The sequence below is a fragment of the Vidua chalybeata genome, chromosome 21 (genome assembly GCF_026979565.1).
Source record: "Vidua chalybeata isolate OUT-0048 chromosome 21, bVidCha1 merged haplotype, whole genome shotgun sequence".
NCBI lineage: Eukaryota > Metazoa > Chordata > Aves > Passeriformes > Viduidae > Vidua > Vidua chalybeata.
The window spans coordinates 2,795,205-2,816,378 of NC_071550.1; the positions used below are offsets into that span (position 1 = coordinate 2,795,205).

At 56.1% G+C, this 21,174-nt stretch overlaps 1 protein-coding gene across 1 annotated transcript; it reads left to right on the forward strand.

Annotated features, from left to right (window-relative positions):
* The first annotated feature begins 3,953 nt into the window (after positions 1-3,953).
* EGFL7 (EGF like domain multiple 7) lies at positions 3,954-20,834 on the forward strand. The gene is made up of 11 exons (XM_053962118.1): positions 3,954-4,113; positions 5,147-5,451; positions 8,508-8,576; positions 13,399-13,564; positions 15,103-15,228; positions 15,375-15,487; positions 16,093-16,188; positions 17,433-17,597; positions 18,408-18,472; positions 18,752-18,908; positions 20,559-20,834. The coding sequence occupies exons 4-11, from the start codon at positions 13,485-13,487 to the stop codon at positions 20,579-20,581; spliced, it is 825 nt and encodes a 274-aa protein (XP_053818093.1). The 5' UTR covers positions 3,954-4,113; positions 5,147-5,451; positions 8,508-8,576; positions 13,399-13,484; the 3' UTR covers positions 20,582-20,834.
* Positions 20,835-21,174: the final 340 nt, after the last annotated feature.

The window sequence follows — 21,174 nt, forward strand, 5'->3', positions numbered from 1 at the left end:
TCAGCTGGGGGTTATTTGGCTGGATCATTTCTGTGCAGCACCATTAAGTGTGACGTCCTGTCCGTTCTTCAGGTCTTCTCCATGGAGACCTGCTCTGGACTTTGTCCCACACAACCACATCAGAACCAGCCCTTGGAGTGCGTTTTTCCCACGCACGGAGTTTTGTCGAGGTGCAAAACTTTGTAACCAGCTGCAGGTGTTTTGTTCTGCGACTGGGAAGATTTAAAATGTCGCTTTTTGTCGCCTACGGTGACCAGCAAGAGTTGCTGGGAAAGAGATGGTTGGCTGCAGGCGGGGAAGAGGAAGAGGAGGGCTCAGCCTTCAGGACTCTGCTGAGGATGGAATAGCCCAGAAATCACCTTTCCAAGGACATGGAGTGATAGGATAAGGAGGCATCGCTTTAAACTGAAGAAACTTAGATTTTTATTAGGTATTAGGGAGAAATTCTTCCCTGTGAGGGTGGGCACACCCTGGCACAGGGTGCCCAGAGCAGCTGTGGCTGCCCCTGGATCCCTGGAAGTGCCCAAGGCCAGGCTGGACAGGGCTTGGAGCAGCCTGCAACAGTGGAAGGTGTCCCTGCCCATGGTAGGGGTGGAATGGGATGAGTTTTAAGTTCCTTTCCAATGCAAATCAGTCTGAGATTCCATAAAATAAATGGCAGGTCTGTGGGAGTCCTTACCTGATCCATAATTTGGTGTTACTTTTGGCAGAGAATTCAAAATGTGTGTTTTGGATCTTTGCTGAAAGCAAGGCTCTGCATTTAGCATTTGGACTCTGCTGTCAAATAACAGCAAAAATCAATTAATGATTGTTAATGCATCCACAGGGGTGTTTCTGGTGCAAGAAAGGAGCAGCTGGATTAATTGAGTGTAATTTTTGCAGTGGAAAACGTTTTCCCATCTTTCTCTGGCGGTGGGAGCTGGCTGCAAGGCAGACACCAGGGGTGTGCAAGGACCACATCACCTCATACCTTGGGGAATTTGGGGGGAATGGGCAGGATTCCCAGCCCAGCACTAAGCCCAGGCACCCTTTTTTTGGTCTGCGATAATTTTCCTCCCCGGGGATTTGCAAGAGGAGACTCCCTGCAGTTTTACAGGCTGAGGGAACGTGCTCGGGAGAGCAGACCCTGCACCCCTGCAGGGCAGAGCCGATCCATCCTGTGTGTCCTTCCACTGCACACAGCTTCCTCCAAGACAGGGCCTTGCTCAAATGTGCTCTGAGTGCCTCAATGCTCTCTGCAGCCAGGGCAGTGTCTGGGAGCCATACAAGCTCCCCCAGGAGAGCCCTGACAGCTTATCTCCCACCAGAGGCAGATAACAGAGCCCTTCACCACGCTGGCTGGGCCAAGGCAGGCTCGGGGCTCTTCCCCTGCGTGCTCCCTGCAGTCACAGCAGTGGGACACGGCCGTGTCCCCACCCTGGCTACCCTGGGCTCCCAGCGCTGCAGAGCAGGGGAGTTTCTCCCCCAGCCTTTGCTGCCCGTGTTCAAGACTTGCAGATTAGTAAATCTCTGCTCCCTGACTTTGTCCCCTTCTCTTCCCAGGCTTCCCTTGAGCTGTGTGTCAGGAGAGAGGGGTGGCTGAGCCCTCAGAGTGCAGCTGGGGCATTGCAAAGGTTGTGTGGGTCACTCTGCCCACCTGCACAGGGGCTGCCCACCCTGGTCCTACAGGAACTGCCCCCTCTGGGTGCCACCAGAGCTGTGCCAAGACACGGCTGAAGCACCCACACCTGTACCCCCAGCTGGAAAATGGGAGTAGGACCAGCTCCTTGTGCAATGTGATGTCAAATTTCTAATTAATAATTTGCTAGCAATTAGCTTCTGGTGTTAATGAGCAGCTACTTGGAGAGGAGGCCTTATGGGTGTCAGAGACTTGGGAAAATGTCTTTATTGCAGAAGTGGAGACTTCCAGGAGGAACGAGAGACCTGCACAAGGAGAGTGGCTGTTCTGCTCGGGGGGGTCCCACTACCCCCTGCCCCTGTGGGCTGCACAGGAGGTCACCTTGGGGTGGGCTGGGAGCTGCCAGGGCGCTGGAGATGCCAGCAGGAGGATTTGGGGACAACGGGAGGTGCAGGCAGAGGTGTGGGCACGGCTGGCATGGCCAGGTGTGTGGCACCAACCCCCCTCTGGCTCCCTCCTTCCCTCCCTCACACCATAACTGAGCCTTGGCTGCCTCCCAGGTTTTCCCCCCAGCACCGACGTCCCTGGGAGGACAAGATGAAGAGTCCCAGTTCCAGATTTAAGCCCCTCCATTCTTGTGGCTCCTGCTGACTGCAGCAGCCACTGCTCAGGGCTCCAAACCCCGGGTAAACAGGAAGGGTTTTCCACACATCCCATTTCACTCCTGCGCTCCGGGTGTGCTCAGAGGGGTGGGTGATGATGTCCCCGTGGTGCCCTGTGACCTGCATTCACCCCAGGACAGATGGCACAGCGCCAGGTAGGGCTGCTTGCAGGTGATAAAATTGGGCTGGAGAGTTTTAGGGAGAGTTCTGGAGGTGTTCAGCATTGCAGGGCTGAGCCTGTGTGCGCTGATGGTGGGGAGAGGTCTCAGCCCTGGATCCGAGATCCCTCATCCCACAGGTGGCACAAGCCATCCACGTGACCCCTGAGCCTTTCCACGGGGGGCTGCTGCTTAAAACCCATCACTGAGAGGAAAAGAGGGAGACTGAGCCTCCCTGCCGTTAATTTGAGCACCCGGGCACTCATTTTTGCCTCGGGGACAGCTGTGCTCCCAAAAATTCCCTCAGCTGGGAATGCTGCGCACTGGCAGCACTCACACATGGGGCACACAATCACCTGGTGCTGGGGAGGGTGATGGGCAGCCTCTAAAACCCTTTCTGCCAAGGAAAACAAGAGGGGGCTTTCTTTAGCCGTGCATTTATATAAATAAACACAGGAATATTTTGCAGCTCCCGGGGGATTTGCCCGGAGCACTGCTCTGCTGAATCAGGGTGGGAGAAATTCCGTGCTCCCCGTGAGCCTGCGCAGGAGCTGCCGGCATGAGCTGGGGACACAGGGGACCCCAGGTGGCACGTGGCCCTAAATCCATGCCAGGCACTCTGCTGGGACAGGAGCAGAACCCACGGGTCTGGAGAGTCGAGAAATAATTGCCACTGCCACAGTCCTCACGCTCCAAAATGCCTCTGATTTTTAGCCTGGATTGAAGTTCCAAAATCCCCTTACAAACTGTATTGTTCCCCCTTTGGTTGCCCAGAACTGAGGTCACACACACACGCTCACACAGATTAAATTTGGAATACAATCAGTTTTGCACCTGAATGGGCTTGAAAATTAGGGAGGGCATCAGGGCAGATGTTTCCACACTTCTCTGCTGCCTGGCCCTGAAGAGAACGCCTTTGTCAGGTGATGCCCTGCAGGTTTAGTGGCCCAAACCACGCACCTCTCTCTTTCCCAACCCAGCACAGTGTGACAGGGTGACAATAACCTCAGCACAGCCTTGTACCCCAAATTTCGGGGGGCTGCAAATACCCCAGAAGGTGCTCCAATGGCGGTCAGCATTGACATGGCCCCTCTCGAGGAGGTGGCCACCAACCCTGACATGCTTGCCACAGGTCCCTGGTGACGTGGGGGTCCCCAGTGTCCCCCTTTGAGGGGGAATAGGAGTGGGAACTGCCAAAATGTGCCCCAGTGGGGCGGGATGGGTCCCACCCATCTCAGGCCTGGTGTGAGGCTCAGGAGGGAGCCTGGGCCAGCAGTTCTGTCCCTGCCCCTGTCCCCAGGGACTCGTGGCTGCCTCCTCGCCGTGGTGGGCTCGGCGTGGGGGTCCCGCCCCGTGGCCCCTCTCCCCCTCGGGGCGGCCGTGTTTGTTCTCCTCGCGGCGCCCGTTATCAGCTCACAACACACACAGGAAGTCCTGTCTGGGATTGTCCATCCCCGGCCTGATTTATACAGGAAGAAAAGCATAAAAAGCCGCCCTTCCACCTCAGCAGCCACCTCCTGCCTGTGCGCAGCCGGCCATGCCGGGGACACCGGGACCACCGGGACCACCGGGACCACCGGGACGGCGCCCGGGGCCGCTGGATCCGGCGTGGCCGGGCAGGGGTGGCCACCAGGAGCCACCGGGGAGCACGGCGGGGGACAGGGGGGCACCCAAGGTACCACAGAGCCACAGCGGGGATGGATGGGATGGGATGGGATGGGATGGGATGGGATGGGATGGGATGGGATGGGATGGGATGGGATGGGATGGGATGGGATGGGGAGCTGGCACTGCGGGCAGCGGGAGCGCGTCCCTGTGAGCTCTGAGTGCGTTTTGGCCCTGCTTGTGATGCTGGGAGCCTTGGGGGATGGTTGAACACCCAGCTCGGAGTGAGCAGGTGTGCAAAGCATCCCTTGGAGCACACAGGTGTGCAAAGCATCCCTTGGAGCACACAGGTGTGTGAGGCAGCCTCCACCTGCTCCCGGCGAGGCTGGATCTGCTGTCAGCCACGTGCTGAGCACGGCTTTGCTCTGAGCACAGCCCAGCCTCCAGCACTGTTATTTTTAAGTCACCCCGCTGGCATTCAGGCTGTTTTCACGGGGAGGAGAAGCCAGTGGGTAGATTTTACCTCCTGTGCATGTAGAGGCTGCAAACACTTGCACAAATTCCTGTGAGATAGCTGGGAATTCTTAGCTAATCTCTTCTTTCTGTAACTCCCTCCCTTTTCCCTCTGTCTGCTCTCTGCATACCTCTGGTACATCACCAGGCTGTCCATCCTCCCCGCTCTGCCCCCTGCCCTCTGCTCTCCTCTGTGTGCTGCTGAATTCACCCCAGACCCGGGTGGGATGTGGGGCAGGACAGGGATGTGGGCAGGGGCTGTCCTGGCTCTCCCACCAAGGCTTGTCCTGACTAACAGCCGAGCCTGGATCATGCTGGGTGTGCACACCAGGAGCTCAGCAAAGCCTCCCAGATTTATGACCACGGAGCTGGGTGGTTTTCATGCTGTCTGCAGCTACCTGTGGGTCCTGCTGTCCTCATCCGTGACATTGCACGGTGCAGGCAGGAGGATTCCAGTGAGGCACCCGGGGTATTTTGGGATAAAGGAACTGCTGGGATACCCAGGCACTGTCTGGCTGTGCAGGAATATGGAGCAGAACCACGCCAGTGAAGGGCTCTTGGTAGAAATAACCCAGCATATTTTTTCCCAGGGTCCAGCATTCATGGAACCAACCCCCTGAGCAGAGAATCAAACGCAGAAAGAAACAACAAGGCTTTGCCAGTGGTTAAATTAATTTCAAGCTGGATTGGGAAGGTCTGGCAGTGCTTGGGAGGATGTGGAAGGCCGTTTGTGGCTGGAGCTGGAGCATCCTCAAAAATCCACCTCACCTCTGGGCAGCAGTGAGAAACACGGATCTCCTCCGGCAGATTCTCACTGCTCTTCCCTGGGATCTGCTGATGGAGCTACTCCCCCTCTCTGCTGTTCCACTACCAGCTCTCCCAAGTTTCCCTGGAGGTAAGGATGAGAAATTGAATCCGGTCCGGAGGCTCATTCGAGCCTTTTCCCAGGCTCTGCTGCTGCAGGTGGGGCTGGCCCCGGGGAGGCAGATTTACAAACTGCAGCAAATTGGGGTCAACGAGCCCTCCCCACCGTCCCAGCAGCAGCAGGAGGGCTGGGAGAAACACCGGGGAAGAGGTCCCAGACCAGGCAGGGAAACAAAAGTGTCTCTGGAATGAAAAGTGGGGATCAGAACTGTTCTTTCCTCTCTCCCAAAGTGAGCGCCGGGATCCCTGTCCTGCCCACAACCTAGGGCAGGATCCTGCAGCTGGAAACTCTCCCCTGCAAGGGAAAGATAATCAGAGCAAGAATTTCTTGTGTGGAAGGCTCTCTGCTGAGCTGTTCCCTGGGATGGTGAAGGGGCTGAGCCATCCTGCAGCTCCCAGCTATCCCACCACACCTCCCATGTGCTGATTCACTGGGAAAGTGGGGCAGGGGACCACTGCCAGGTTTTGCCAGGGAAATTTTATAGAAAGCCACAAAATTCAGTTTATTCTTGGTGGGATGAATCATTTCCCACTTTTTACATTGCAGCCATTGCTCTGTCCTCTAAATGTAAGTAAAAATTAAAGTGTGCACGTGAGGGAAAATAAAGCTGGCTATGGGATGGTGCCCTGTTCCTGCATTTGTTTTTGCACAGCTCCAGCTCAGCTGCTGGACGTCTCCATGGGCACTTTAAGTTATAACACACTGGTCCTGAGACAACTAATGCTTGTGAATCCTTACTCAGGCCAAAAAAAAAAAAAAAAAAAAGAAAAAAAATCACTTTGTGGGGCTCAGGTCTCAGTTTTAATATGCAGAGTCCTGAGCCACTGGTGGCAACAAGAGTGAGAGTTATGGGTCAAGCTCTTTTCTTGGTTTGGCCTGGTTTTATCCCACTGCCATCAGTGGACTCCTCTAGATTTCCACTGAGATAGCTGGTGCGCAGCTGACGCAGCTGAGAACAATGTGGGCCAGAACAGAATAGTGGGAGGTCATTTTCCTCACAGAGCCCTGCAGAGCAGGGGCTGCTCCAAAGCTTAAACTGAAGTGTAAAGTTTACAAACAGCCTCATGAAGTCCTGAGCAGAAGAGTTTGTCCTAGAACAGCCAAAAAAGCGCCATTCCTCCTTTTACTATTTTTGAGAAGCACCAAAAATTCCCTTTTGCTTTAGCAAGTGCCTCCAGTTCTGTGGCAGACCCCCGTGGAGACCAGTGAGAGCCCATTGTGCACCGCAGGTATGGGGTCAGCCACGGCTTGTGGGGGCTGAAAGGTTTTTGCATCTGTATGTGTGTCACCCTCCTGCCTGTGTCCCCATCCATCTGTCACTCCAGCACTCCAGCTTGGGGAGAGCTCGTGTGCCTGGGCACGTCCCATTTTCTGTGAGGGGCTCCTCTCTAAAGAGCAGGTTCCTGATGTGGGACTTCAATTCTCCACTGTTAATCCTTCCTTCTTCATGCCCCAAATACCTCCCACCCTCCAGGCTCTCCTACCAAACAGGGAAGAGCTTCCAGCCCTCAGCTCCAGCCCTCAATCCCCCACAGATGCTCTCAGGGGGATGTTGGGTGCCCAGGCAGGTGCAGTGGGCTTGGCAGGCTCTAGGAAATTGGGAGGTGGGTGAAAATCTCACCTGCACAGCCAGCCTGGTGCTCAGCCTGGGATCTGCTCGGGGCCAGCACTCGCCGTCCCTCCCAGCTCACGCTGGTGGTAAAACCAGTGGGAGACAAGGAAGTTTTGACATTGCTGAATCCAAGAGGGAGGCTGGGCAGAAACATTTCTTTGCTGGCCTGGAGACAAGCATTAATATTAGATGTCGTGGGAGTACACTGCTGGTGAGCAAGGGAGAAAGCTGTGGGGGAAAAATGTAAAACATGGGGCAAGGGAGGACTTTGGATTCAGGCAGGAGCCAAAATCCCCTGCTGCCTTTGTCAGGAGCTCATCACACTGACATTAACAGTGCCAAGAGATCTGATTTTCCCCCACTCTGAACTGGCATAACTCCTCTGCTTCCAAGGGAGCTTTGCCAGGCCTCGTCCTGGGGGATTTCCCTCCCAGCATAATGAATATTAGCACAGAAGACACAGAACCCTCCCTGAGAGCAGAGGATTAAATGCTCTTTTAATGGGCTGTGTGCAGCTCTTTAGCAGCTGACACGGGCACTTGCTCGAGCAAAAATTTGACCCAATAAATGCAACTGGAAAGGAAACTTTCTGCAGTTAAAATACTGGCAGAATTTAAAAATGCTCAGCGCACTTAGGGAGTGGCTGTCTGTGGCTGAGAAGGCTCCAGTGGGGTCCCTGGAAGGAGTGTGCTCGGTCCTGTGCTGTGTGGTGGTGTCCTGTGAGGAGCTGAAGGACGAGTCCATCCTCTTCCTCACCATCAACTTTGCACTTGGAATCCCAGGGATTCATGCAAAAGTTTCCTGGGCAGTGAGGGATTGCTTGTCCTTAAATGAGGGTAAATGGTAGAGTGTAATGGTGAAAGAGAGTGTAATGGTAAAAGAGAGTGCTGGGGAACAGCAGATGGGATCACAAATCAGGGAGGTGAGCTGGGAGAGTGTGCCACGTGCACTCCTATTCTCCTGGGTTCTTGGAAAATGCCAGCCTTGAGCACTGGCAAAGCTGCTGGAGGGGATGGATCCTGCTCAGCAAATCCCTTCTGCTCATCAGCCCCTGCTCATCCCCCGGCCTGCTCAGCCCTAAAAGGTGCAAAGGCACCGTGGCTCTGCCTGGATTCCCACTGGGATCACAGCAAGGTGAAGGAGAATCAGGGCCATGGGATGCTCCTAAAACACCCTCTGTGGGATGGGGATGGGTTTCCTCGTGCCCTGCCACGGGTGTGACAGTGTCTGTGCCGCTCTGGCACAGCAGCGGTGTGAGCTCAGTGCCACAGGGGCTCTGTGGCCACCACCCTGCAGGGATCTTTGGGAGTGTCCAGGGAGCACCAGGTCCATCGTGGGTGAGGGCTGGGTCACTGCTGGCTGGCTGGCTGCCTGACAAGGGGAGTGTAACACTGGGCTTTTTCTGTCCTCACAGAAAGAAACCAAGATGCTCCTTAAACAAAGGATCCCTGCTCAGGACACCTGATGGGGCACCGTGGATGAGGTGAGTTGTCTCAGCTGCAAAATGAGATCCCGTGTTTTCAGTATGGCCACACAGAGAAGCTCTGGCTTCCACACGCACTTTGCAATTATTAGACAATAATTCAGGCTCTGTTCATCTCCCCCGTACACCAGAAAAAAACTCAATAATGCTCTCTGCATGACAAGATAATTACTGTGCTTCCAAGGCTCCCGGGAGAAGTTGCCTGTGCTGATGAAATTAAGGGAGCTGAAATCATTCCCCAGAGGTAGGATGGCTCCAGAGGGTGAACAAACCCGTGTGAGCTGCTTTACAACACCGAGCTGCACTTCCACCAGCACCAGCAAACCTTTCCCTGCTGCTGGGAGGGATCTCCATCTCCACCAGCACTTCCAGAGAGGATTCCCCTCTGTTCCCCTCTCAGGGAGGATCCCACCAAAGCCCCTTTTACACGGAGAGCCCCAAGCACCCATCAGCTTCCCCGGAGGGTGCAGCACGGCCCGAGGCAGTTCCAGTCCCATCAGCAGCCCCAGCGTATCCCTGAGGAAACAGAGGGGATGGGCCAGTGATCTCAGTTGTTCTCTTGGAGCCATTATTGTTGAACTGGTAAATATTTCCTTTAAATGCTTACACGCTTTCAAAAAATTTACAGGGCTTAATGGGAACAAATATTCCCAGGGGGCTGTATCCTGCCATTCATTTGCACATCAGATCCCTGCTATCTTTAAGAATGGCTCTGTGCATGGGCAGGCGCCTAAGTCATTTGAGAAACAATAACCCACTGTGCTCTAACTTTCCAGACAAAAATGTAGACAAAACAAGTGGCAATTTGGCACAACCCGAGCCGCTTTGATAAATAACTGGGCATTTAAGAGGAGAAGTCTGTAGGCAGCTGGGCTCGGCCTGCCCGAGCTGTCCCGGGGCAGGTGTTGGGCAGCCGGGGCTGAGCCCTGGGTGTCACCCCGGAGGGTCCCTCTGCAGCTGGGGGGCTTCCAAGGAATTCTCTAAGCATCCTTTATGATTTTCGGGAAACCTGGCGGTTGATCACCAGCTCCTGCAGGACTTTGGAAGGAGCTCAGGGGGATTAACGGGCACGGCGGGAGGGTCTGGAGCAGGTCTCTAACCCAGGGAGAGGTGATGTCTCCTCTTCAAATCCGCTCTGCTCGTGGTGGGGAGTGCGGACCAGGACAGACATTTTTAGTAAAGAGAATTCAGTTTGCCCTGGCCACCGCGCTGGTGATGGAGCATCCCCGCGGGGACTCCGAACAGCCCTGGGCGAGGGGCCGGGGCTGAGCCGCGATGTCTCGCTGTTAATCCCTGCCCACCCAGCCGGGCTGGGCCCTTGGGGGGGCCCAGAGACCGCGTGTCCCCCGTGGGGCCGGGGGCTCCTCCTGCCCTGGGCTCACAGGTAAGGCTCCCCATCCACCCAGGGCAGGAGCCCCCCGCAATCCTGTCCCCATCAGCGACAACATTTGGGACACTCCAGCAGCGTGTCCCCTCAGCCCTCACCGGGGCGTCTGGGGGCTCCCGCGCTGTCCCCACGGGACTCCCCGCGGGTCCCCGCGGCTCCGCCGGTGCTGCCCTGTCCCCGCACGCGTCCCGGAGAGCCGGGGGCAGGTGGCGGCCGGCGGGGGCCGGCGGGGCGGGGGCAAGCGGAGATCCCCGGGCCCCGGCGCTTCCCCCAGGCCGGGAGGCTCCGCTTTCCTCCCCGCCGGGAGCTCATTGGGCCGGGGCGGAGGGACCGGCTCGGGCCGGGGGAGGAAATGCGCGGGGGGCCGCGGCGCGGCGGCGACTCCGCGGCTCCGCCACCGGCACCGGTGAGTCCCGGCGGGCGCCGCCCGGAGCTCGGCACGGCCGGGGAGGGGCACGGCCGCATCCCCGGCGGGGACGGGCGGGGGACGGGGGTGCCGGCGGAGCGGGGCTCGGTACCGCAGCGCGGGGGGCGGCCGGAGGGGGCCTGGGCCGGCGGGAGGGCTCAGGGCTCGGGCTGCTGCGGCCGCGGGAGCATCCCCGGGACATCCGCGTCCCCGCCTCCCCACGGGACACCCGTGTCCCTACGGCCTCCCGGGGACATCCGTGTCCCTACAACCCCCCGGGACACCCGTGTGCCTACAACCCCCCGGGACACCCGCGTCCCCGCAGCCCCCGCGGTACCCGGGACTCTGCAGAACCTGCAGCCGCCCGGGACATCCGCAGCCCCGCAGCCCCCGGCGGTACCGGCTCTCTGCATGGTGACGCTGTCCCCGTGTCCCCGTGCCCCGCCGGACAGTGGCACAGCCCCCTCGGCGGTGTCACCATGCCCGTGTCCCGCTCCATCCCGCGGCACCGCATCCCAGCCCGCGCGGGGAGCAGCTGGAGGTGTCTGCGAGGGAGAATCCATCCCCTGCGGCTGGCGCTGACCCCCTCGGGCAGGGTTTGGCTCTGAGGGCACAGGCCAGGTTTGGAGCCGCGGTTTCACCTGCAGAACCAGGCCGGGCTGTCTGGAGGAGTGCAGCCGTGGTGCTCCCGGGAGATCCATCGCATCCTCGCCAGGAGCTGGATTTTTTTCTTCCTTCTGCAGCCAGAGCACGATTCCTCCTGCTGCCATCAGCTGGAGTTTTAGTCATGGTTCTGTGGGCAGAGCTGGACAAAGTGCTGCTCACCTCTGCCGTGGGTTGTGTGTCCCCTCGCTTGCTGTGGCAGGTGAGGCAAGAGCAGAATTTTGGGAATTTAGGAGAATTTTGGGAATGGTTCTGGCTGGTGGGACAAGGACCCCCAGACTTGCAGGAGCACGTGGTCAGCCAAGGAAGGTTGGCTGACCCCTAAGACATAATTTCACTTGTCAGACCACGGGGCTTCACCTCTTCATCTGAGAGGCTTAAAAGGCAGAGGAAAAAAAAAGTATTTATTTTTTCTTGAGCATAATTTTTTTCTTCCTTAAGTTTGGTGCTTTAAAAAAGCATGGGATAGATGGTGGCAACAGGTTGGAGGATCTTCAGCAGCTTTAAAGAGGTTGATTTTTGTAAACCCATAGAAAAGACAAGTCTAGACTATCGTATTTTCTACTTTTACAGCTTTCTCTGGAACACAGCAACCATAATTTTATGGCCCAGAGGGATCCTCGAGGTAGGGCAGTGCTGCTCCAGTTCAAAGTGAAAAAACAAACTCTGTATTTTAGGCTCGTGCCCTGTGTTTCTTGCCTTCCCCACAAGGAAAGCTCCCATGGCAGCCACGGGAATCCTGTGGGAGGATGGAGACGGTTGGCAGAGTTTGACTTCCAGACTTGAGGAGCAGCACTGAGAACCCGGGATCTGGGATTGTAGGGAAGTTTTGTGTCCCAGTATAGCCCTGGGAAAAGCTGGCTGACAGAGCAAAGGGGAGTTGGTGTGTGTCTGTGCACCAGTGTCCTTGGAATGTCTCCAGGAGGACTGGGGAGAGGGAAAACTCCTTCACTATTTTTAAAAATCCTGCAGGACAAGCAAGATTTGCTTTCCTGATGGTGGAGGCACCATACATTCTTCATTAGGAAATTAAACGAATTGCTGTGTTTGAAGAAGAATGGAGGACTACAAGCTTTAAAGCACCAAAATCCTCCTTCCATGCTCAGGGCTGGGCTTGCATGGAAATCTGCTGGGATATTTGATATTTGACATTTGATATTAAGGGGAAGGAAGGCACCAGGCTGGTCTCCCTCCAGATGTGAATCTCCATTTCTCCCTGCCTCAGATTCTTCTCCTGCACCAAGGAAAGGACGATCCTGAGTGCCTTGGAGAAGGGCTTGGGGACCTGCAGGGTCTGCAGATTTGCCATGGTTATTTGTAACAACCTGTCTCAGAGTTGGGATTTCCCAGTGGAATGTGGGGCTCAAACTTCAATTTTCCAGTCCAATCCTGCCCTACAGCATGTGGGAATTTTAGAAAGTTAATTTGCAGATCACCATATCTGCAGTCTTAGAAGGTTTTTTGTGTAGCCTCCCCTTTCAGAAAGTTTAAGCAGAAGGTTCTTTCTTTAATTGGTGCATATTTAAGGTGGGTTTCTTTATTTCTTCCTCCTTCAGCTGCTGCCATCCGGAGGCCAAGTGGTTTGTTTAAATGAGATATTGTTTCAACTGGAAATTGTTACTGACCCTCTTCAGCCTTGTTTTGTATTTGTCCTCTGCTAGAAAACCAAAACCTCTCAGTTAGTGCCTCAGAGCCAACTCTGCAGATGGTACATATGGCCCTTACAGCACTTTTCTCTGTCACGAGTTTGTATTTTAAAGAGGAGAAGATCAGATTTCAGTGTTTAATGTGGTGGGAAAACACAGCTTTACAATGCTGTGTGCATTAAGAAATGACAGGCCATTGTTTTGCCCTCACTGCTTGGAACTGGCTGCGAGTTGGAGGCAAAACACGTCCCTTCCCTGCCCCTCAACACACAACTGCACAGCTCCTGGTGCCCTGAGAGCATCTCCAGGCATCCCCCGGCGTAAATCAAGGATAATTCCTGAATTAACATTGTGCCACGCTGATGAGACGAGCGGGGCAAGGTGGGTTTGTGCCTGGAGCAGCTCCCACCTTGCCAGGGGTTTGTCCCCACGGCTCTGTCGGTGTCACCAGCTGGGCAGGGACACCTCATAGAACCACAGAATGACCTAGGTTGGAAAAGACCTTTGAGATCAAGTCCTTGGAGTCCTTTGATAAGGATAACACCTCCTTATCTACTAAACCATGGCACTGAGTGCCACGTCCAGTCTTTTTTTAAACACAGGGACGGTGACTCTGCTGCCTCCCTGGGCAGACCATTCCAGCACCCAATCACTCTTTCAGTGAAGGATTTTCTCCTGAAATGTCCTCCCTCACTCACAGTGCTGCTCTCCTGCTTGCAGGGATCCCCACTGAAGGACGAGCCATGCAGTAGGAGCCAGCACATCCCACGGAAGAGCAGGACCCAGTGCTGCAGGAGGGACGGGACATGTGGAGCCTCAGCTGCCTCCTCTGGGGACTCCTCCTCATCCTCAGCACCACCAGCATGGAGGGATTTGCCCAGGCAGGGTAAGGCCCAGTTTTGTCTGCACCTCTCAGGTGTGTTCTCCACCCGTCAGGGTGAGGCACATCCTCTCTGGGGGGGGACAGCCCTGTGTGGCTCTCTGGGCTGGTGAGGAGGTGGAAAAAGCTCTCCCAGGGCTCAGCAGCCCGTTGCTGGTTGTTTGCTTTCTCACTGAAGCTAAAACATCTCTCAGAGGAAATGTCTCAGCTCTGTTGAACTCCATGCAGGGACACAAAGGCGCTCTGGGCTTTTTGTCCAGGAGAGTCAAAAGCTCATCAGGCCCTGAGCTGTTCAGGAATTATTACAGTCTCTTTCAAGCACATCCTTCATTAAAATACGTGTGAAATCCTGCTAGCACGCAAATCAAGCCTTGTGAAGACACTGTCACTGAAGGATGCAGCTCCCATCAGAGGAGGACACAGCTCCCAGCTCTGATGGACAGCCAGGGACACAGGTGTGGAAAGCCCCGGGCTGTGCTTTGTGCCCCCAGGATGCTGCTGGGGCCCATGGTCCTGCCAGCCCAGCAGTGGCAGCTCCAGCAATTCCCCTTCCCTTTCTGGGAAATGGGTCTGGGAGAACTCCCTGGATCCCAGCACAGCCTGGGCAGGCACAGCTCAGCTCCTGCTGGGTCTGAGGAAGTCCAGAGCTCAGTGCCCCAGTTTCTTCCCCAGCCGAGAGGAGCTGGAGCTCAAAACCCTCCCCCAGACACAGCTCACATTTTCTACAAAGTTTGTTTTTACACTGAAATGCTCCTCCAGCGTCAAACCTTTCACATTCTGTCCAGGACTGAAACCACAGCTGAATTCCTCGCTCACACGCACAGGCTGCAGCTAAAACTTTGTTCTGAATTTTACAAAGCAAACAATTGCCATTTAAAAATTGCATCTTCTATAACATAAATCATGAGGCTGAGAGGAGTTTTCTGGAGTTAATGGAAACCATCTGATGTCCATGCTAATTCCCAGACTTTTTATTTTGGTTTCTAATTGAACTGGGAGGCTGACACAAGTAGATGGGTTCCTCAGTGGGACTGACCTGCTTGGGCTGGAAATTGTTGGAAAAAAAGGATGTTTAACCAAGACCACTTTGGCTGTTAACCTTGGGAAAGTTTTTTACTGGACAACACTTATCTTAGAAGGCTGGGGAGTGCTTTTTATCCAACCTCTAATTTTTTTGCGGTGAGCCTGACCCTTCCTGTGAAATCATTAATTTCTTGGTGACCACAGGGGTATCCGTTTCAGGAATGCAAAAGTCTCAGAAAGGAAAAATCCACCCAGAAAGTGAGTGATTTTAGGGGAAGGAAGACAATGAATGCAATGAGTAAATCATCCCTAAAATCTGGGTCCCAACTGCTCCCACGGGACGGGGAGGAAGCGCCCGCGCCGCTCACAGTGCTCCAGAGTTGTGTCACTGACCCGAAACAGCTTGAAGTGGCTTCCCAGGTCACTGGGGCAACCAGCCACTGCTGTCCACTAGCCCAGTGCAGAGAGGGGAGCTCAGGCCGTGTCCTGGCTGCGGGACTGACCGAGCCCTCTGTGCCCAGCCGCAGGGTGTGCTCAGCCGCGGGGCCGCCGAGCCGCCTGAGCGCCCACGCCGAGTCCCACGTGCAGCCCGTGTACCAGCCCTACCTCACCACCTGCCAGGGCCACCGCCTCTGCAGCACCTACAGGTGAGCCCACCTGCCTGTGCCACGGGCAGCAGAGATCCTGCTCGACCCACGGGGATGGGGATCCCAGCGCCTGGGAGCGCCCTGAGCTGCTGTGGCAGCAGGACGCGGGTTTGGGGCGCCCGGCTCAGCCCATCCTTGCCTTGCAGGACCATCTACAGGGTTGCCTACAGGCAGAGGTACAGGCAGCTGCCCCAGCCCACGGGCTCGTGCTGTCCTGGCTGGAGCAGAGCAAACAGCCACACGCTCGGCTGTAACAGAGGTAAGGAGCTGCTGGGTCACCCCGGTGCCACTGCCCGTCCCCAGACCCCTCGTGTCCCTGGAGGGGGCCCTGGGACCACATCTCTCATTTACCAACCCTCTGCCTGTCAGGTGCATTCTCCCTGAATTAAATTTTCAGCATCACAGTCAAATGCGGTTCAATATGTGATTAATTCCCAGCTTTTCTCTGCTGCCTCTTGGGCCTTCCTCCTTTGGGATCACTTATTACCTTTATAGTTACCAGAGGATAAATAAAACAAGTCCTTCCCATCTAAATCAGCAGAAATGGATGAGAAACGCTTTCAGGACGCAAAAAATACAAACCACAGCAGCAGCCAGTCTGTCCTCAGTGAGCTCAGAGCGTGGCACTGGGGGCTGCTGCTGCCTGTTGCCCTCCTCCTTCCCATCTTTGCTGCCTGCAGACCCCTCAGCTTCTTTCCAGCTCCCCTTCCTTCCCCCCACCCTAAGTCCTGTTCCCTCTGGGCAGCTCAGCCCTGCTGTGTGGTGCTGGTGTGTTTTGGGGCGTGCACACATGCAGGGTGGGCGGGAGGGAGCTGGGGAGCCCCAGAGCTGCCGGGTGATGCCATGCCGCTGTTCCTCTCACAGCTCTCTGCTGGGAGCCGTGCCAGAACGGCGGGAGCTGCGCCTTCCCCGGGAGATGCTCCTGCCCCCCGGGCTGGACGGGGCGAGCCTGCCAGACAGGTACTGGCCATGTCCCCCCTGTCCCTGCTCCCTGTGTCATACCTGCCCCACTGCTGCTGCTGCTGGGAGAGCTTCTCCTGGGAGCATGCCAGCTGCCACGGGGCTCTGGGTGTCCTTTGCCCTACACCAACCCCTCAGGGGGGACAGGGACCTTGTCAGACCTTATCCCTTATTATCAGACCTTGGGCCATGTCTGATTGTGTCCCTGTGCACACACAGGAACACCTGCTCCGGGAAATGATGGGAAGTGTGGCTCCCAGGGGAGGCCTGGCCTCCCTTTGGCTGCCTCAGTGCTCCCTCCTGTGCAGCTCTGGCACCCCCATTTTCTCTGCCTGCTGCTCTGAGCTGGGTCAGTGGGAGCAGAGCTGTGAGCCTCTCTGCAGCACAGAGCCCTTGTGGGCCCGGCCTGGGATCGTGTGTTCGTGATCATCCCTCCCAGGCTTTGTAAACTCTTTCTGTAAACTAAAATGCCCTTTTACTGCAGAGACTAAAAATCCATAAACCAAAAATATCTGGGGGTGGAGGAGAAGTCTGGTGATGTCCAGGCTCCTCTCCAGCACAGGAACAGGCCGGTGCTCCTCACAGCATGGAGAAATCAGGCAGTGTGGTGCACACCAGTGCTGCAAACCCCTGCCACAGCATTTCCCAGCTTTTCCCAGCTTTCCAGCCTCCCGTAAGGCAGAGGAGGAGCGTGTGGCATTGACCCATGCTGGGCCAGGCAGGGCTGAGCCCGTTGCTGACAGCTCCGGCTCCAGGGGAAAGGATTTTCCCACTGCCTAAAACAGATTTGCCCGGGCGTGGGAAGAGCTTCAGCTCTTTCTGCTTTGTGGGAACAGCTTTAATAACTCCCCCGTGTGAGGAGAGGTTACTGGGTTTTGTACACACTTGAAAGGCTGATAGCTCCTCGCCACAGCTGGCTGGAACCAAAACCGTAAATCTGGGATGAGAGCCGAGCACTGCCTGCGCCCGCCTGGCCAGAGCTGGGACATTTCTGACCACAGCTTCTCCTTCTGGCTGTGCTGTGGGGGGAGCAGGAGGAGGGGAGGAGGCCAGACCCGCTCCAGCTTAGCCCAGGTTTAGCCAGGGCTGTCCCAGGCACTGCTGGTGCTGAGACACGCAGAGCTGTGCCCGGCCCAAACACCAGCTCACTTGGGGGGCACTCACTGGGGTTCCATGGCATCCCCCCTGTGCCTAAGCCACCTGTGCCCCTCACCCTGTGCCCCCATGCTGTCCCTGTGTTCCAGACGTGGATGAATGTGCCAGCCAGAGCCACGGGTGCAGCCAGCTCTGCATCAACACAGCCGGGAGCTTCCACTGCGCCTGCCGGGACGGCTTCAGCCTTGCTGCCGATGAGAAGGGCTGCCAGCCCCTGGTGCCAGCGCCTGCGCCAGACACCTCCAGCCAAGCAGGTATCCTGTCCCCACACTGAGCCCCAGCTGCTGGGGGCCTGCAGTGAGAGCTGAGGGAACACTCAGCATCGCAGGAGTGGCAGGAGATGGGAGAGGGGACAACAGCCAGAGCCCCTCTGCTTTATTCTCACTGACCCAGGAGCGCTTCTTCCACTCAAACCACTTCTCCTGAGCACAAATCCGTCTGTGAGGGTGACAGGGCCTGGCTGTGGCTGGAGGTGTCGGGGATGTGTCTGTTCTCTCCCTCATCATCCTCGTTCCTGCAGGGCAGGTCCGGAGCCACGAGGAGCGGCGGGCGCCGCTGGTGACGGCCCATTATTACTTTTGGTACGCGCTGTGACACTTCAAACTCGTACCGTGAGTAATAATGCGCTGTGGCCAGCACGGGCATCACGCAGCAAACATCTGGGACGGCCTGCACGTGCCCCACCTGCCTCTACCCCTGTGCAGGGCCCTCGGCAGGGACAATCCCTTGTGCCCACCACAGCACAGGGCAGAGCTGGGTGTTTTTTGGCAACACGGCCACAAAAGGCCAGGATCCCCCAGATCTTTTGTCCTTCAAGTATCGCCCCACTGCATGAAACCGTCCCCACTTTGTTGCAGGTGCTGCAGCAGCAGGAGCAGCCTGTGCCTTTAGCAGATGCCAGAAGGTCCAGCTGATGCTCTGGGGGATGATCCTCACCCTGGGCGGGGGGGAAAGCAGCAGAGCTTGGCCAGAGCCCTGCAGCCATGTCTTTCTCCCCAGCAGCTTCCACCTCACCTCGGCAGTGGGCTTTTTACTCGCTGACATTCCCTCGGTCACTTTTTCAGGTCCCTCCAGTGAAATGAAGGAAGAAATGGAGGACCTGAGGAGCAGAGTGGAAGCGCTGGAGGAGGCGAGTTGCAGCACATGCCCCTGCCCCGTTCCTGCTCAGCCAGCTCCCACCCGGGGCTGTTTGCAGCCAGGGTTTCCCTCCTCCCTGGCTCTATTTTTAACATCCCAGCAGCAATCCCAGCTGTGCTCCCCGCAGCCGCCGGCAGCGCCCACGCCACGGCTTTTCCAGCCCTTTGAACACACCCACAGCCCCTTGAGCCCTCCCTGGTGGGTGCTGCGTCCCCCCGGGTGGTCCTGCTGGCCGGGGGGGATGCACTCATGGCTCCTCTTCTCCCTGCAGAAGCTCCAGCTGGTGCTGGCCCCCTTCCACAACCTGATGCCACCAGAGGATGTCGGTGCAGACCCCATCAGCCGCCTGTCCCACTCCCTCCAGCAGCTGGACAGGATTGACTCCCTGAGCGAGCAGATCTCTTTCCTGGAGGAGCGGCTGGAGACCTGTAAGTGCCTGGAAAAAGCAGTGGGGAAGGATCTCCCTCCAGCCATGCTGGCCACGGGGAGCAGATGTGGGCCAGCGAGATCAGTAACACATATGCCACTGCTAATCTGGATCTGCCTCAAGCTCAGCAGCCTGTAATTAATAAAGGATGAACACAAACAGCCCATTAGCTTCATTCCAAAGCTGTTTCTATGGCTGCACTTTTAGCAGCCAAAAACTGTACGATTGGCACATGGAAACGTGGCTGTGGGGCAGAGCTGAGGAGGCACTGGGAGCAGTGGGGCACCTGTGGCAGGCAGCACCTCACAACTGCAGTCCCTTCCTGATAACTCAGTCCTTAGGAAAGAACCCCCAGCTCTTAGGAAATTAACAGTCCAAAAAGTCAATCAGGGAGGTTTAGGGAGCATGCAGAAGTTGGCAGATTTATGAGCCTGGGAAGTTTTAGGCATTTCTTTTGGAAGTTTACAGATCAGTAAGGGCACCAGAGAGGGTCTCCGAAGTAGCAAACTGAGGAAGGGACCCCAGTGAGAGCTGTCATGTGTGAAATGGCTGGAGGTGGGGGGTCCTGCCTGGTGTCCCCACCACGCAGAGGGACAGCATCCCCTCGTGTCCCTGTGGTGCTCACCTGGGCTCCAAGCAGAACACAACCAGCTGAACTCTTTTATTTTGATAGGCAGCTCTTTGGAGCTCATTTTCCCATTAAATAATTCCAGAAACTAGGCATGGCTGGGGTGTGCAACAGCAGCTTGCTGAGTCTTGGAAAGACTCAGGAGGAACTGGTTCAGGGCATATTCAGTCCCAGTTCAGTGCTTGCAGTAATGGCTGAGAGAGAAAAAGAATTCAAAGAACTTGTCTGAAAACAAAGTAGCTGCAAATAGACACTTAAAAATCATCTCAGAAAGGGGTAATTACCATAAGCACTGAGGGTTCCAGCAGGCTGAGTTTTCTAGTAGTGCCCTGCACATATTATTAGTGACAGCACAGAGGAATGTGAGCAGTATCACAAGGTAACATGGATTCATTCCAAGGGATGACTCCAAAGTCCTGAAATTAATTTCTGCCAAGTCTGTCTCAGCAAGCAAAACCTGTTTTTGGTCTCTTTTCATGGTCCCTGTAGGACACAAAGCTGTCCTGTCATACCCCAGCAAGCTCTGGGGCTCGCAGGGCATCCTGTGGAGTTACTCAGCCATCCCTGTTCTGTGCCTGGTGGAGCATTTCCCAACTGAATGCTATCCTACAACTGCACTCCCCAATTAACTGCTCAGTGGGGATGTGTGCAATGACCAAAACAACTTTTCTCTTCTTCAAACCACCAGCAGAGGCACCAGGTCAGAGCTCTGTAAGCCATAACGATTTTGGCCCCCGATCCAGCACAGACTGTTACTGTCACTGGATTTGGGGACATTGTGCACAGGGCCCATACAAGGACTGTGACATGCCAGGGAGGTGACAGTGACACTCCCGAGTGTGGGGGGATGAAGCCAGCCTGGGTTGTTTGCCAAAAGGAAAGCAGCAAGTGTGGGTGACATTCCCAGAGGTTCAGATCAGTCTCATTCTGCCTGGGAAAGTCACAAACCAAAGCCAGGCTAATGACTGAGTTTATCTGGCTGAATTTATGTTTTTTTTTTTTTTTTTTTCCTAATCTTTCCAGGTTCCTGCAAGAATGAACTCTAGCAGATTGCCTGGGGACCTGGAGCTAGCCGAGTGCATCCACAGCTCTTATCTCCCTCTCCAGCCCCAGGCTGGGGATGAAGCCACACCACCATAGGAAGGCACAGGGTGGCAGGAGAAGGCTGGGCTCCCATCAGCATCTCCATCGCTCTCTCTTCCAGCTCACCTCACCAAAGGTCATGCAGTTCCTTCCAAACTGGACTCTGAGCCCTCTCCCTGCTGGAGAGGCAGCAAATAAATGCCTTACCTCGTGCCATGAGTGCCTGGCTGTGCCAGACTGGCTGTGTGTGTCCTGGGGGGTGTTTCGCTTCCCCTGGCTTCTCCTCAGCATCATCCTGGGATAACAGCTCCCAGGGAGCAGCGGGCACAGGGCTGGCTGTGGAGCACAGACCTGGCCCAGGCAGGGCTGCTGCTTCCCCATGCTCCCTGTGCTTACTGTCACAGGGAGAAGGAGGACAAGTCCCTGCAGCCCCAAGCCAGGTGTCACAGCAGGGGACAGGTACCCTGGTACTGCAGAGCCAGGTACAGGAGTGGGTGCCCATCCCTGCAGCTCCTGTTCTGCTCTCCAGGACCCCTGGAGTCAGGATGATGCCTCA

Coding starts and splice junctions, on each gene's coding strand:
- EGFL7 (XM_053962118.1), top strand. CDS start 13,485: ATGTGGAGCCTCAGCTGCCTCCTCTGGGGACTCCTCCTCATCCTCAGC. Junction 15,229..15,374: donor CGCCTCTGCAGCACCTACAG/GTGAGCCCACCT, acceptor CTTGCCTTGCAG/GACCATCTACAGGGTTGCCT. Junction 15,488..16,092: donor CACGCTCGGCTGTAACAGAG/GTAAGGAGCTGC, acceptor TTCCTCTCACAG/CTCTCTGCTGGGAGCCGTGC.